The following is a 12,862-nucleotide window of genomic DNA, read 5'->3' as shown; positions in this document are numbered from 1 at the left end:
AAAATTATGGCACGCTGTAACTTATGGCGTTACGGTGGCAGATGTATAATAATAGGAATGGAGACTTTCATACTTTGTAATTTAAAATAAGACTTGACACTAAAGTTAAATACAAGGTAACATTTAATCTTGGTTGATGTAATGTGGTTGACATGTTAAATTGACTGAAATATAAAATAATGTGTTACAACATTGTATTTGCATTGTATTTGCTTACATAGTAATGTATATTAAACTCTTCATTGGATTAACAGTATAAAACATTTTGTTGACTTTTTAAAACTAGAAATAGATAAAATGACATAACACAGTATACAAACATTGTTATTTCTGTCAAAAAAACACCATGAAATCCCCAAACATAAATTAAAACACAGTCTATTCTATAAACTGTGATTCAGAACAATACAGTGGGTAAAACACCATGAAATCCCCAAACATAAACTAAAACACAGAGTCTATTCTATAAACTGTGATTCAGAACAATACAGTGGGTAAAACACCAGAATTTATACTAAATTTGTTGGTGATAATTTCTGTGGTTCATGGTCACTTCTATTATTTTTTCTGCATTTCATAACGTGTTACAAAAAGAAATATCAACTTATAGTCAGTATCAATAATCAATAATCAATATTTTTGGATTTGAAAACAATTTTTTAACAAAGTCCCTGAAATATTTTCCTATAGATTATACAGCAGATGACAAATACCGCTGTGGTGTTGTGACATTCTATATATATATATATATAACTAAATTAACACACAAGTTTGTTGACAATCCTTATCAAGCAGTGTGATTGAAAGAGAGCTTATCTCCATAAAAAAAATCATCTGTCACAATAATAATGTAAAACACATTTGCTACAACTTCAGTGAGCTCAGGGTACATGGTAATTTTTAAGGGGGGGAAGAGATGGACGAGATTGTTGGTGCCACCCTCCCTACCTCTCCCAAATACAATGTAACGTGATCGAGGATAAAATCCATTTCATCACTGAGTGTGATCTCTATACAGAAAATAGACAAGAATTCTGCAATCCAAATTTCAAAAATTACAACAACAAAGATAAATTGATACACATTTTAAACACAACTAACAAACAATGTCTACTCGGTTTATTAAATTACATACAAAAAGCCTACAAAATAAGAAAAGTAAAGGTGAAAATAAATTAATTGTATTGTTGTTCTATATTTTCAGTGTGATTTAGTTGTAGTTTATTTGAAATCTATTATTGTATTGTTGTTCTATATTTTCAGTGTGATTTAGTTGTTGTTTATTTAAATCTATTATTGTATTGTTGTGCTATATTTTCAGTGTGATTTAGTTGTAGTTTATTTAAATCTATTATTGTATTGTTGTTCTATATTTTCAGTGTGATTTAGTTGTAGTTTATTTGAAATCTATTATTGTATTGTTGTTCTATATTTTCAGTGTGATTTAGTTGTAGTTTATTTAAATCTATTATTGTATTGTTGTTCTATATTTTCAGTGTGATTTAGTTGTAGTTTATTTGAAATCTATTATTGTATTGTTGTTCTATATTTTCAGTGTGATTTAGTTGTAGTTTATTTGAAATCTTTTATTGTATTGTTGTTCTATGTTTTCAGTGTGATTTAGTTGTAGTTTATTTGAAATCTATTATTGTATTGTTGTTCTATATTTTCAGTGTGATTTAGTTGTAGTTTATTTGAAATCTTTTATTGTATTGTTGTTCTATATTTTCAGTGTGATTTAGTTGTAGTTTATTTGAAATCTATTATTGTATTGTTGTTCTATATTTTCAGTGTGATTTAGTTGTAGTTTATTTGAAATCTATTATTGTATTGTTGTTCTATATTTTCAGTGTGATTTAGTTGTAGTTTATTTAAATCTATTATTGTATTGTTGTTCTATATTTTCAGTGTGATTTAGTTGTAGTTTATTTGAAATCTATTATTGTATTGTTGTTCTATATTTTCAGTGTGATTTAGTTGTAGTTTATTTGAAATCTTTTATTGTATTGTTGTTCTATGTTTTCAGTGTGATTTAGTTGTAGTTTATTTGAAATCTATTATTGTATTGTTGTTCTATATTTTCAGTGTGATTTAGTTGTAGTTTATTTGAAATCTTTTATTGTATTGTTGTTCTATATTTTCAGTGTGATTTAGTTGTAGTTTATTTGAAATCTATTATTGTATTGTATGTTTATTTTAAAAAGCTTTAATACAGCTTTAATTACCAAAACTGAAATGTCAGATTTCATTAAAAATGTAATAAATCATTATTATTACATATGTACTGCAGTTTATTTTGATTCGTCTATGAAATCAAAATCGGTATTTCCACACCCCATATGCAAATGAGATCTGAGAGCAAACCAGAGTAGTCCCTCAGGAGTACAGTTTTTCGAAACATAGCAGAAATATACAATATTAAGAAGTACAATATTTTTTCTTGGGGTACATGAATATACTTGCCAAGTGAAATGAAATTTGAACAACAGTAGTGGTACCTTTAGCCAGTCACTTATTTGTACAAAAACTAATTTGCATATCACCCATGCAATAATTATTTCGGTATTTTCACGGTCGATATGCAAATTTAAAAAAAAACAGTGTTTTCTACAGGCATTAAATAAAAAGGCAAGAACGACGTTTTTCTAAATCTCAATGAAAGGGAGGAAATATGGAAAGTGATTGAGTAGTTTAGTATGGACTATAGGTACGACCATGAGGGCGCTGTTCATAATCTGATGCGATGACATCATACGAACAGCGCCCTCATGGTCGTACCTATAGTCCAGCTTTAGCATAAATAATGACGTCACAATGGGAATTCGTGCATAAATTAGCATAAATGAGGAGCAATGCCGTAAAGGGGATCATTTGAATGAGGATGACGTCACAATGGGATATTGTGAATACATTTGCATACATAAAATTGATGTGAATACGAGGTCGTGTCGAGGTCATCGTGAATACATTTGCATAAATTACCATCATTTTTTAATTATTTTTTAATTATTTTTAATTATTTTTAATTATTTTTTAATTGGACAGGCGTGGACGAAAGATTTTTCAGAATGTTTCGTAGAGGGCGCTCACACACACGCACACACACACGCTAATAAATACACATCATTTTGAAAACTAACAGAGTTTATTACACAAAGAAGGGAAATCTACTAATGAGTAAATAATCAAAAAGAATGGATTAAAAACTGAGTAATTGAAATTGAGTATATAGAAAGTATACATTTTGTTTTTGTTTTGTTTTTGTTTTTTGTTTTTTTTTGTTTAAGTAAATAATCAAAAAGAATGGATTAAAAACTGAGTAATTGAAATTGAGTATATAGAAAGTATACATTTTGTTTTTGTTTTGTTTTGTTTCTTGTTTGAGTAAATAAACAAAAAGAATGGATTAAAAACTGAGTAATATAAGAACAAAAAATGACATTTTGAGTATATAGAAAGTATACAATTTGTTTTTGTTTTGTTTTGTTTCTTGTTTGAGTAAATAAACAAAAAGAATGGATTAAAAAACTGAGTAATATAAGAATAAAAAATGACATTTTGAGTATATAGAAAGTATACATTTTCAAATGCGGATAAGTATTCGATTATGATAAAAACAAGAAAACACGAGTAACACCGAAAAGTCAATACACACTTTTTTTCTAATCAGAATCGCTCATCTGTGATAAAAAGAAAAAAAGAGAAATAATATGAAATCGATATATATATATATATATATATATATATATATATATATATATATATATATATATATATACATGTGAAATTTCAAAAGCATAAGTCATCTAGTAAAACTGCGTGGGAAAAAATATTTGTCATAAATAGGGAGGTTGAGTCCGGTCACGTTTTCGATATATCTGTTCACATAAAGGTCATTCAAATGTCTATCACGCGTAAAAGAGTCGGCTACGGACTTCATAGGTTCCCCTCGACATCTGCGCAGCAAGTAATACAGGACGTATTGACCACACACTGTAGAGAACGGAGCTTGTAGTATTTGATGATTGTAGACCCATGTACAAACGTTTTTATCGAGAAATCTCTTAAATTCCACGTAGTAGGGTTGACTACCATACGAGTCAAAATATTCTCCACGGTAGGGATCCTTCAGATAAAAAGCCACCCAATGTGTCCCACCTTCGTTACTATCATCGGTGTTTGATACGAACGCTGCGGGATACTCCAACACTTTAGCCTTAGGCAGTTGATCTCTAGCATAAACGCCAAAGAACACGTTTCTAGTGTACGGATTAGTCGACAGAATACGATTCAGTTGATTCGTGTCCATCGCAGCTAGAAATCAGTCAATACGTTTCTGTCTCTGTCAATCTCGATAACGTTATCGTATTCAGCATAAATCAAAACGGACACAGTCTCAGTCAATGCTTGTCTGAACTGAATCTCAAGACCAATCTTTCCTTCTTGTATCAAATTGAGGTGATAATCGCTGGCCGATTCGTCGGGAGTGAGGTCAAATGCGAAGATTGTGTACCCTTCGGGATATTCGTCTCGAGTGATGCCGTTGCCTTGGTCTTGACCCATTTTATTTGTACCGGTAAATAGAGTGTAATAAGCCATGATGCAACTTCTGCCACCAGCTGCCGTGAAGTCTGTCTTCAATGGCTTTGCGGGAACTTGCTCGCCTCTAACATTGAGAACCAGTGATGTGATACCGTAATTCTGGAAGTTGAATGGATTTGTTTCGTAGGATCCGTTGAAAGACGTATTAGAAACCAGACACAGGATGATCCTTTTGGGCAGCTGACCGAGGAAGATCAAATCTTTGTTTAATGACATTGTACCAGCCGGGATGGAAGCGATTTTCATAACGCATCGATCGATGGGGTATTTTGCAGTACCCTGTTTCAACGCTTCAACGTGTCCCAGTTGTACGCTGGGGCTCAACTTGACTTTTCTCACTAGGAGGGTAGCATCGGTGATGACTACTTTGAATGCTGGATTTTCGGTTGAACTGATCAAGCAGAACTGATTTTTACTTCGATGTAATTTCAGTCTAACTTCCACCCCATTGAGTAAATACTTTGGTTGAAAAAATATGTCCCCATGTATTCGTCCGATCATGTCGACCGTCTTACTGAGTGATGTATATGCGTATCGACGTTTGAGTCCCATGTTAGCGTCACCATCATCAGCCCTTGGGTTTGCAACATTCATTTTTCCAGCGGTGTCCTTCTCAAATATCGCAGCACCAATCTGCGTTGATTTGGCATCGCCTCCATAATTCAATAGCGTTTCGATCATGGCTCTGTAAGAATAGGTGGGAGATGCATCCGAAATCTGCTTTCCATTTAGATACACGTCGATTTGATTGAAGAGGGAATGCAACCACAAGTTTGCAGGCCCTACAGTGGCGTCCGCAGCCAAATTACTTCCATTTGCATTCGTGATTTTAGCCTTGATGTGCAAAAGCGTAGAACCAATATCGATGTAGTCACTTCCGGCCGAAGGTATTACAAATTCGATCGGACCATCGGCTATATTCGTGAGTGGGTTTACCTCTTCGTAACTTCCTTTTTCGATACTTGTCTGTGTCGGAGGAATAGTAAAGAGATCGAGTTCCGTCTTTGCGCATTCACAGGAGTGTTCGTGTACAAAAGCCATGATGTTCAGTCGAATATATCCGGAGATCTTCTCCTCTTCTTAGCCTTGGAAGAAATGACACGTCTCGTTGTTGTCTTCTTTCTTTTGATGGTGCGTCCTCGCCCCGTTTGAGAGGGTCTTCCAAATAAATTGCTCAATACTGAAGAAGTAATTTGACGACCCGCAGTCTTTGCTCTACTCGAAGCCGCTTTTTTAAAGTTTTTCCCTTGTACAACATCACCTAGAATACCCAAACCGGCATCGAGCGCTGGTTTTGCCACTGCTTTCAGACCTTGTGTTAACAGAGGTGCGGCCGATCTCGCCAATCCAGAAAACATACTTCCGATTCCATATCCGCGTTGCAGTCTCGCGCCAGAAAATACAGATCCTCGTCCAATCTGATTCATGTAGTAATTTCTATAAACCCCCACGTGAGGAGTGTAAGGTCGATGTCTGTTCATTTTTTCTTCACACTAGCGAAGGACGAGCTTTGCGAAAACTCAGCGTCACGATCACTCGTCCGCGTTGAAATGGCACCTTCTCCCCCGTATCAGACCTTATATCAATCTCCACAGTCTCAAATGTTGACGTTCGAATTGGGAGAAAGTATGGTTTGTTGTAAGTGTGATTGACGCTATCACCGTGGGTTCCTTCAATGTTGACTATTCTCAAGAGAGGTACGGAAACGTCACCGACCATTTGGTGTTCGACTATATTGCAATACACGTAGAGGGAATACAAACTTCTAATGTCGGCAAGGTAGGGACTAGTGCGTCTTTCGTTTGTAATTGTTGTATTTGAGGGAAATCCTAACAGTTCAGCCAATCCACCCATCAAGATTACACGAGCTCCTTCTTCAACCGCCACGGTCACTCTCCTTGACCTCGAATTATATGTCATCAGTATTTCATCTGGTAGACCTTTTTCTCGAATCGCATCTAAAATCATTTCGATCGAGTTGTAGTAGCCCGGATTCAATTTCAGTTCTCCGTGATCTCTCATATTGGGTGAGGCATCGTAAAAGATCCTATTTTCGTCATGTACGACGTTGTACCACGAATTTGGGTAGTGGATGTCGGCCAATGCTACTTCCCAATCACCATCTAGCGAAAGCGTTCTCGGTAGTTTGACAGTGTATTTTGTCAATGTGTTGTTCGGGAACACATCGAGCGAGGCATTACTAGGGAGCGTCAAAAAGAAATCCTTTCCAGACATGATGATCTTTTGAAATGAATCGGGTCATCGTGTGTGTGAATGGTATTTATAAACGTTGCAAGTCCCTGATCCAAGAATTAAACGAAGCATCATACCCACGCCACTTAACGAAATATTCCACGTGACCTTTACGTTTTCTCTTGCGCAGCACATTCTCCACAATGTACAATGCATCGTCGTCTTTTACTATTTTCTGAAGTTCTTCTTCGTAGAAAGTACCTTCCAACATTTCGCCGTTGTAATCTGAAATTTTGTAAACAGGTGGTTGTGTGTTGAGACGTCCAACAATCGTGAATACCTCTTCGGTCCAATTGGGTAAGTAACCTTTTTTGAAAACGTGTTTGGTTTTACTGATTCTGACTCTGTCACCGAGTTTATAAATCTTCCTCTTCTTCACCCCATTTTTCTCTGTGTTTAGATCACCGTACAATATGTCTCTGACCTTTTTCTGGTTCGCGTAGGTAACGAGTGAGGGTTTGGTATTTATACTTCTGTGATGGGTATTGTTGTAAGAACGTACCATGTCGTCTAATACAGGTAGATAAGTCAACGTGTTGTTCTTCGTGAAATATCTGAACATTTTTCCCTTGATGGTTCTGTTGTATCTCTCCACAATGCTGGCTTTAGTCTCATTGCCTGTAGTAAAGAACTTAATGTCTTCGCTCTTGAGGTAGTTCTGAAAAAGTCTGTTGGTGAATTCAGTTCCTCTGTCCGTGTGCAAAACGTCAGGGCGACGCCCCTTCCCGAGTATTTTCCGAAATGCCTCGACCAAACTCGCCCCTCTCTTGTCTTTCAGAGGTACGACGAAAGCATATTTTGAAAAAACATCGATACACGTCAATAAGAACTTGTATCCACTGTTGTATCTGGATATCGAGGAGAGATCGCATAGATCAGCCTCCCACTGCTCGTCCACTTGGAAAACCACCACCCTCCTTCTTTTAAAGGACCGTCTAGAAGGTTTGTGCAGAGTATATGTATCCTGTTTACTCAACCACTTCTTCACGTCCGACTTGGTTATCTTTTTTCCTCTCTTTGTTTTTTTTACGGCAGCATAAAGGGAATTCAAACCCCCGTAACTTCCAGGACTTTGGACATCGTAAAACAGTTCGTCTAGGACAGTGTCCATCTTCTTCGTCATTGTTTACGGGTGTGGTTATTTCACACGCGCAGAGGCAGTGGATACGTTCGATAAACGAAAGCAAAGCAGGACAACGTGGATCCATCACGACCGACTGAACCAAAGTGAGATCTAGCGGTTGCGACGAGGTTCTATTTAATACGTCACCCACCTGTGTCGAGGATGAATGGGAGTGGAAACCACATGGGGTCCACGTCTCTTCGGAACTCTCCCCTTGAGTGTGTTGGTATGCATGTAAGACCACCGATCTGTATTGCCAACAAGGTCTTGAGGTACATTTGACATTTTCATAACTTCGGCAAATTCTCTCCAACCTGTGGGGGTGAAATTCTTCCTTTTACGCAAGAAATCATTGACTAAATCGATGATGTGCGTGCCTGGCACGGATTGTCCATCAATGATTAATTCACCATTTTCACCCCAGTCGACCCGTTGGTTCTGTTTAACTTTCTGTAGTAGAAGCTTCGCTTTTCTCTGCATGCTCTTGGGAACACTTTGTAAGACTTCGGATGTAATTTGATCTGGCACACCATCTTTGTCGGATTGAGATTCCTGATCGGCTACAGCATCAGTGTTGGGTAATTGCTGCGTAACGGAGATTGGAATCGGTTCGTTTTTCTTCTCCCGCAACAACAAGTACTTGCGTAGAACCTGTTGGTACAGTTTGACTTTTTCATCTTCAGGCAACTCTTCCATTTGCGTTATGTCGTTCATGTCTCTATCCAGCGAAGTCAATGATTTCACCACAGGTCTCGTCATTTGAGCATTCTGGCTTTGGATGGTAGATAATAGCTCAGCAGGGACTAAAGCCATCTTCTTCACGGATTCCATCTATTTAAGACCTAGTAGGGGAGGGAGTATGCTCGAAATTAAGGGAGCAATCAAGGCGGCCAGGAAACCTCCTTTCTGAACCAGAATTTTTTTCTTTTTCTTGACTGGAGTTTTCTTATTGGACAGTGCTCGGAGATGTTTCACGTACAACGCCAATTTTCTTTTCTGACTAGGTGATAGCTGGACGTTCCCTTTCAACACATTGAGCGAGCATTCACACAGACACTGTATCAAGTCACTAGAGGCTCCATCAATTATCCCCTTTTGTTGTTTCGAGTTGGCCTTGTGCAATACAGAGAGAAAATCAGCGTTCTTTCGCATGCGGGATGACATGGTGAAATGACTGACGATGAAAGACTGTCTTTTTTTATACCTTTCTCACATACACTATCGGTACTTGAGATGAAAGTATGTTCGTTCGAATGCGTATTTCCTCAGGGGTGTCTGGCATCAGATCCACGAGGAGGTAACCGTGAGGTTCTTGGGTGGCATCGGTGAATGCCTCCTGAAGAAACTTAATGTTTCCAGGGTACATTTGCTTTGCCAGAACGTTGACTTGTGATGCGTCCCTTGGATTTTTAAACAGGAAAATGTAGTGCGTGTTGAGACTGATGGTTCTCGATTGTCTGCCCTGATGAAAGAGATTTTGCAAAATCAGTATCACGGATAAATTTCGATGGTGAGATCCCTTCGTGAAGAACTGGGCGATTTGTTTATCGTTACCCGTTTCTGTCATCAGATCATCTATCACCAACAAGTTTCTTTTAGCCGGGTCGATTATTCTACCAATATCTGGAGGTATCCCTTCGATAAAGCGAATTTGAGGCACTGTCTTCATCATTTCCAAATAGGCTGTCTGAAACTCGCCGTAGCACCAATAGATAACATCTGGTGGTGGAGATATGACGCTGTCACATTGTTCTAATATCAGTTTGACTAAAAACGTCTTCCCAGACTGCGTGGGACCGCACACGAGAGAGGTAAATGGGTGTTTCAATCTTGCATCCATGACGATATCATAGGACCTCGCTGGTTATCGCGTCTCCTTTTACGTTCTTCAATGTACTTTTTCAACATCCAGTTTAAAACAAAATAAGGTAGTGTACATAAGCCAGAATAGACGAGTGATAGAACCAAGTCCGATTTGGTAGAGCCCATGCCAATGTGATTGTTCAAGGTTCAAATGGATGAATGATGGGTAACCGACGATCTAGCTTCTATTTATATATTTTTTGTTTTTAGAAGCCGTATGGGAGGGTACAGTAATCATCTTGTATCACCCGTTTGTCATACACTAAACTGTACGTTTTAACTTCTTCTCTATTGAATATTCTATCTCCCTTGCGCGTTATTTTTCGAGGGTCTTTGACGTGTAGAGGACCGCTTGTTCTCCGAACAAGTCGATTCATGGAGTCAAAATTAATTTCCAGTTGATTTCTGTAATTGAGGGTGAACCCTCTCACTTTACACACCGTTTGGTTCCCACTTTTGTCCGGTTTGTGTAGTCGGTACGCGTAATTCTTCGGTCCTCCCGATACGAAATGTGTGATGTAATTATCCGTCGGAGTTATTTCTCTCGTCAAATCTCCGAGATAATCACCTGTCGGTGGATCCCATTCTCCAGCTCGTTGGATGTAAATGATGGAATCTGTGTCAAAGTACAAGACTCTACTACCTAATTTCTCCAGAACACTGTAGAGTTTAAGTCGGGCATAGCTTGTCGTCATGGCAGCCAGTACAACGTTCGTATTGGGTGCTTCAGTAATGTTGTCTTCTTTATCGCAGTGCTGGACAAGAACCATTTCGTCAGAGACAAAAGAAAGATCTGTGACGTCCTTTGTATTATCCATCAACATTTCCAACAGTTTGGCGGGTGTTTCTACATACGTGCTCTGTCCAAAGTTTGATCTCTGTCCCAGCTTTCCCCAGAACGAGTTGAGATTTAGCTTGGCGAGAGCTCTGAGACCTGGATTGGTGGTTATCTTGCTTCTGTCCAAGACGATACCTTCTCTTTCGCGGTACCTTTGGATGTACATGGTTCGGTCTTCCTCGGTGCGACACCACTCTGGAAAACCGGAAGACTCTTGTTTAATTTTCAGAAACATGTTGATGTAATCGGTGAACAGCCCTCCTTCTCCAGTTTCAGGGTTGTATGTTGCCGACTCATCATAATGCCAAACTTCGTATACCTTGGTGATGCGATACCCTACTTCTTCAGCCTTTTCCAATTCTGGAGTGCACCAAACACCCGTCAGCTGCCGTTCATTGACACCATGGTGACATTCGTCTTGATTCATGGTTTCCGCGCATTTGGAACAGAGTGGGAACATCAGTTTGTTGTTCACCCTGAAAGGTAGAACTGGTATATACAATCTCCTCGGAGGTAAAACGTCGCACTTGATAATACCGAAATAGTCTGTGGGTTTGGCGATAAAGTCTTTAGTTACGACTGTCGGGTGGCCAACTGGATATCGCGAGGTCTTATTGATGTACGGGTAGAGGCTGCAAAAGTCAACATATTCTATCTTTTCGCCTTCCTTGACCTCGTAATACAGACTCAGGGCGTTGGTACGACCCCCGAGAAACACCTCCCTACCTCTGATAGGATTTGAGATATCTAAGCTTCCGACAAACCTCTCGACTTTGTGATTGTTCTTCATCAGGTTTTTGAAATCGCATTCCCACATGGTGACTAGCGAGTATCCTTTCGATTTCAACCACTCTTCCCTCGCCAGTAGTCTTTCGTAGAGGGATGTCATACTGAGTTCATTCTTGCGATTCGTCTCATTCCTTCTGGGAAAACACTTTCGACAACCGTGGAAGTAACAACCGTAGTACTCATACAAGGTTTCGGTAGAAGCATCATATCCGTCTACGTAATAAGGTCCAATTTTCATCTCCCTTCTGGAATTACGAACATGTTGAATATGCGTGTTATTGACGTGTGCCTCGTATTCCATCCATCTTATAGCATCTGCAGATTGATTCTGGGCGCTGAGGTACCCTTTCTCAGGCACAACCCCGATTGTGTCAGGAGTCAGGAAATGCTTTCGAAATATGACGTTGCACACGGAAGCGATCGTGATGCAACGGCTGAAGGGGTCAACTTTGGTGAGATCCATCATCATCGATCTAAATGCCAAACAACACTCCTCGAGTATGCGCACGTCGCTCCGACAGTACTTGAGCAGTTCTTTACGTAAATCATAAACGGAATTCTTTTCTACTTCTCCATTGTACCATGTGTAGAATGTCTTTCTAGCCACCTCCTTCATACCATCTGGGTCAAAATAACGAGCCCCGGGTATCGGTCCTCTGTAATTGTCTCCAGTGGATCTCGGAAACAGGTGAGGAAAAAAACCCTTGTGTAACTCGTCTATGCCGAAGGTCTTAGGAAGTTTTGATAGAGCCATGGGCAGGAAATTCAAGCTATCAATGAATTTGATATCTGCACGACGGATGTATAGTTGCATGACTTTCGAACCATTCATGATGACTTCGGGTAGTATCTTGTGATCGTGACAGTATTTCAGAATCATAATTCCATCATACCCCTTTGAATTATGCGCGATGAAAATCATCCCATTATGCTCTTTTTCTAATGCCCACTCGCAGAAATCTTCCAAGGTACGTGAACCATTGAACACTTTCTCCGTATTCGGTGGAATTCGCGCTACGCACAGATCTGGAATATGAGTGCAATGTTCGTCGGTCGTGCATTCAAAATCGTAAAAGACGTAGTTACCATGGCTGTCAGAGTCATCCTCCTCCAATTCTTCCATTGAATCGTCAGATTCTTGGTTCTTTTTTCTATCGGTGAGTGGTTGAATGTAACACAGGTGGTCGTACGTCTGAAAAGACTTGCAGGTTTTGCAGTAAACTTCGTTACATTTGTGAGACCCATCACGATATTTGAGGAGTTTGTGACATTTTTCGCAACGTTGAACTGACTGGCAAAGAGTTTTTTTCCCATTAACTGACTTTTGATGCTATTCGAAACATTCTTCGTTCTTGAAAAATCTGTGACAATTTCCGCATTTTTGCCATCGTGTA

General features: G+C 38.8%; 2 protein-coding genes across 2 annotated transcripts; both read right to left on the bottom strand.

The window, feature by feature from the left end:
* Nucleotides 1–4,314: 4,314 nt before the first annotated feature.
* LOC146730194 (uncharacterized protein F54H12.2-like) lies at nucleotides 4,315–5,643 on the bottom strand. The gene has a single exon (XM_085494477.1). It carries the CDS (start codon nucleotides 5,641–5,643, stop codon nucleotides 4,315–4,317), a length of 1,329 nt encoding a protein of 442 aa, XP_085350603.1.
* Nucleotides 5,644–10,047: 4,404 nt separating this feature from the next.
* On the bottom strand, nucleotides 10,048–12,591 carry LOC146730193 (uncharacterized). Its single transcript, XM_085494476.1, has one exon. It carries the CDS (start codon nucleotides 12,589–12,591, stop codon nucleotides 10,048–10,050), a length of 2,544 nt encoding a protein of 847 aa, XP_085350602.1.
* Nucleotides 12,592–12,862: the final 271 nt, after the last annotated feature.

Source organism: Saccoglossus kowalevskii, chromosome 20 (assembly GCF_978046115.1).
Source record: "Saccoglossus kowalevskii chromosome 20, keSacKowa6.1, whole genome shotgun sequence".
Classification (NCBI taxonomy): Eukaryota; Metazoa; Hemichordata; class Enteropneusta; family Harrimaniidae; genus Saccoglossus; species Saccoglossus kowalevskii.
This window is presented reverse-complemented; position numbering and strand designations above follow the sequence as displayed.

Coding starts and splice junctions, on each gene's coding strand:
- LOC146730194 (XM_085494477.1), bottom strand. CDS start 5,643: ATGGCTTTTGTACACGAACACTCCTGTGAATGCGCAAAGACGGAACTC.
- LOC146730193 (XM_085494476.1), bottom strand. CDS start 12,591: ATGGAAGAATTGGAGGAGGATGACTCTGACAGCCATGGTAACTACGTC.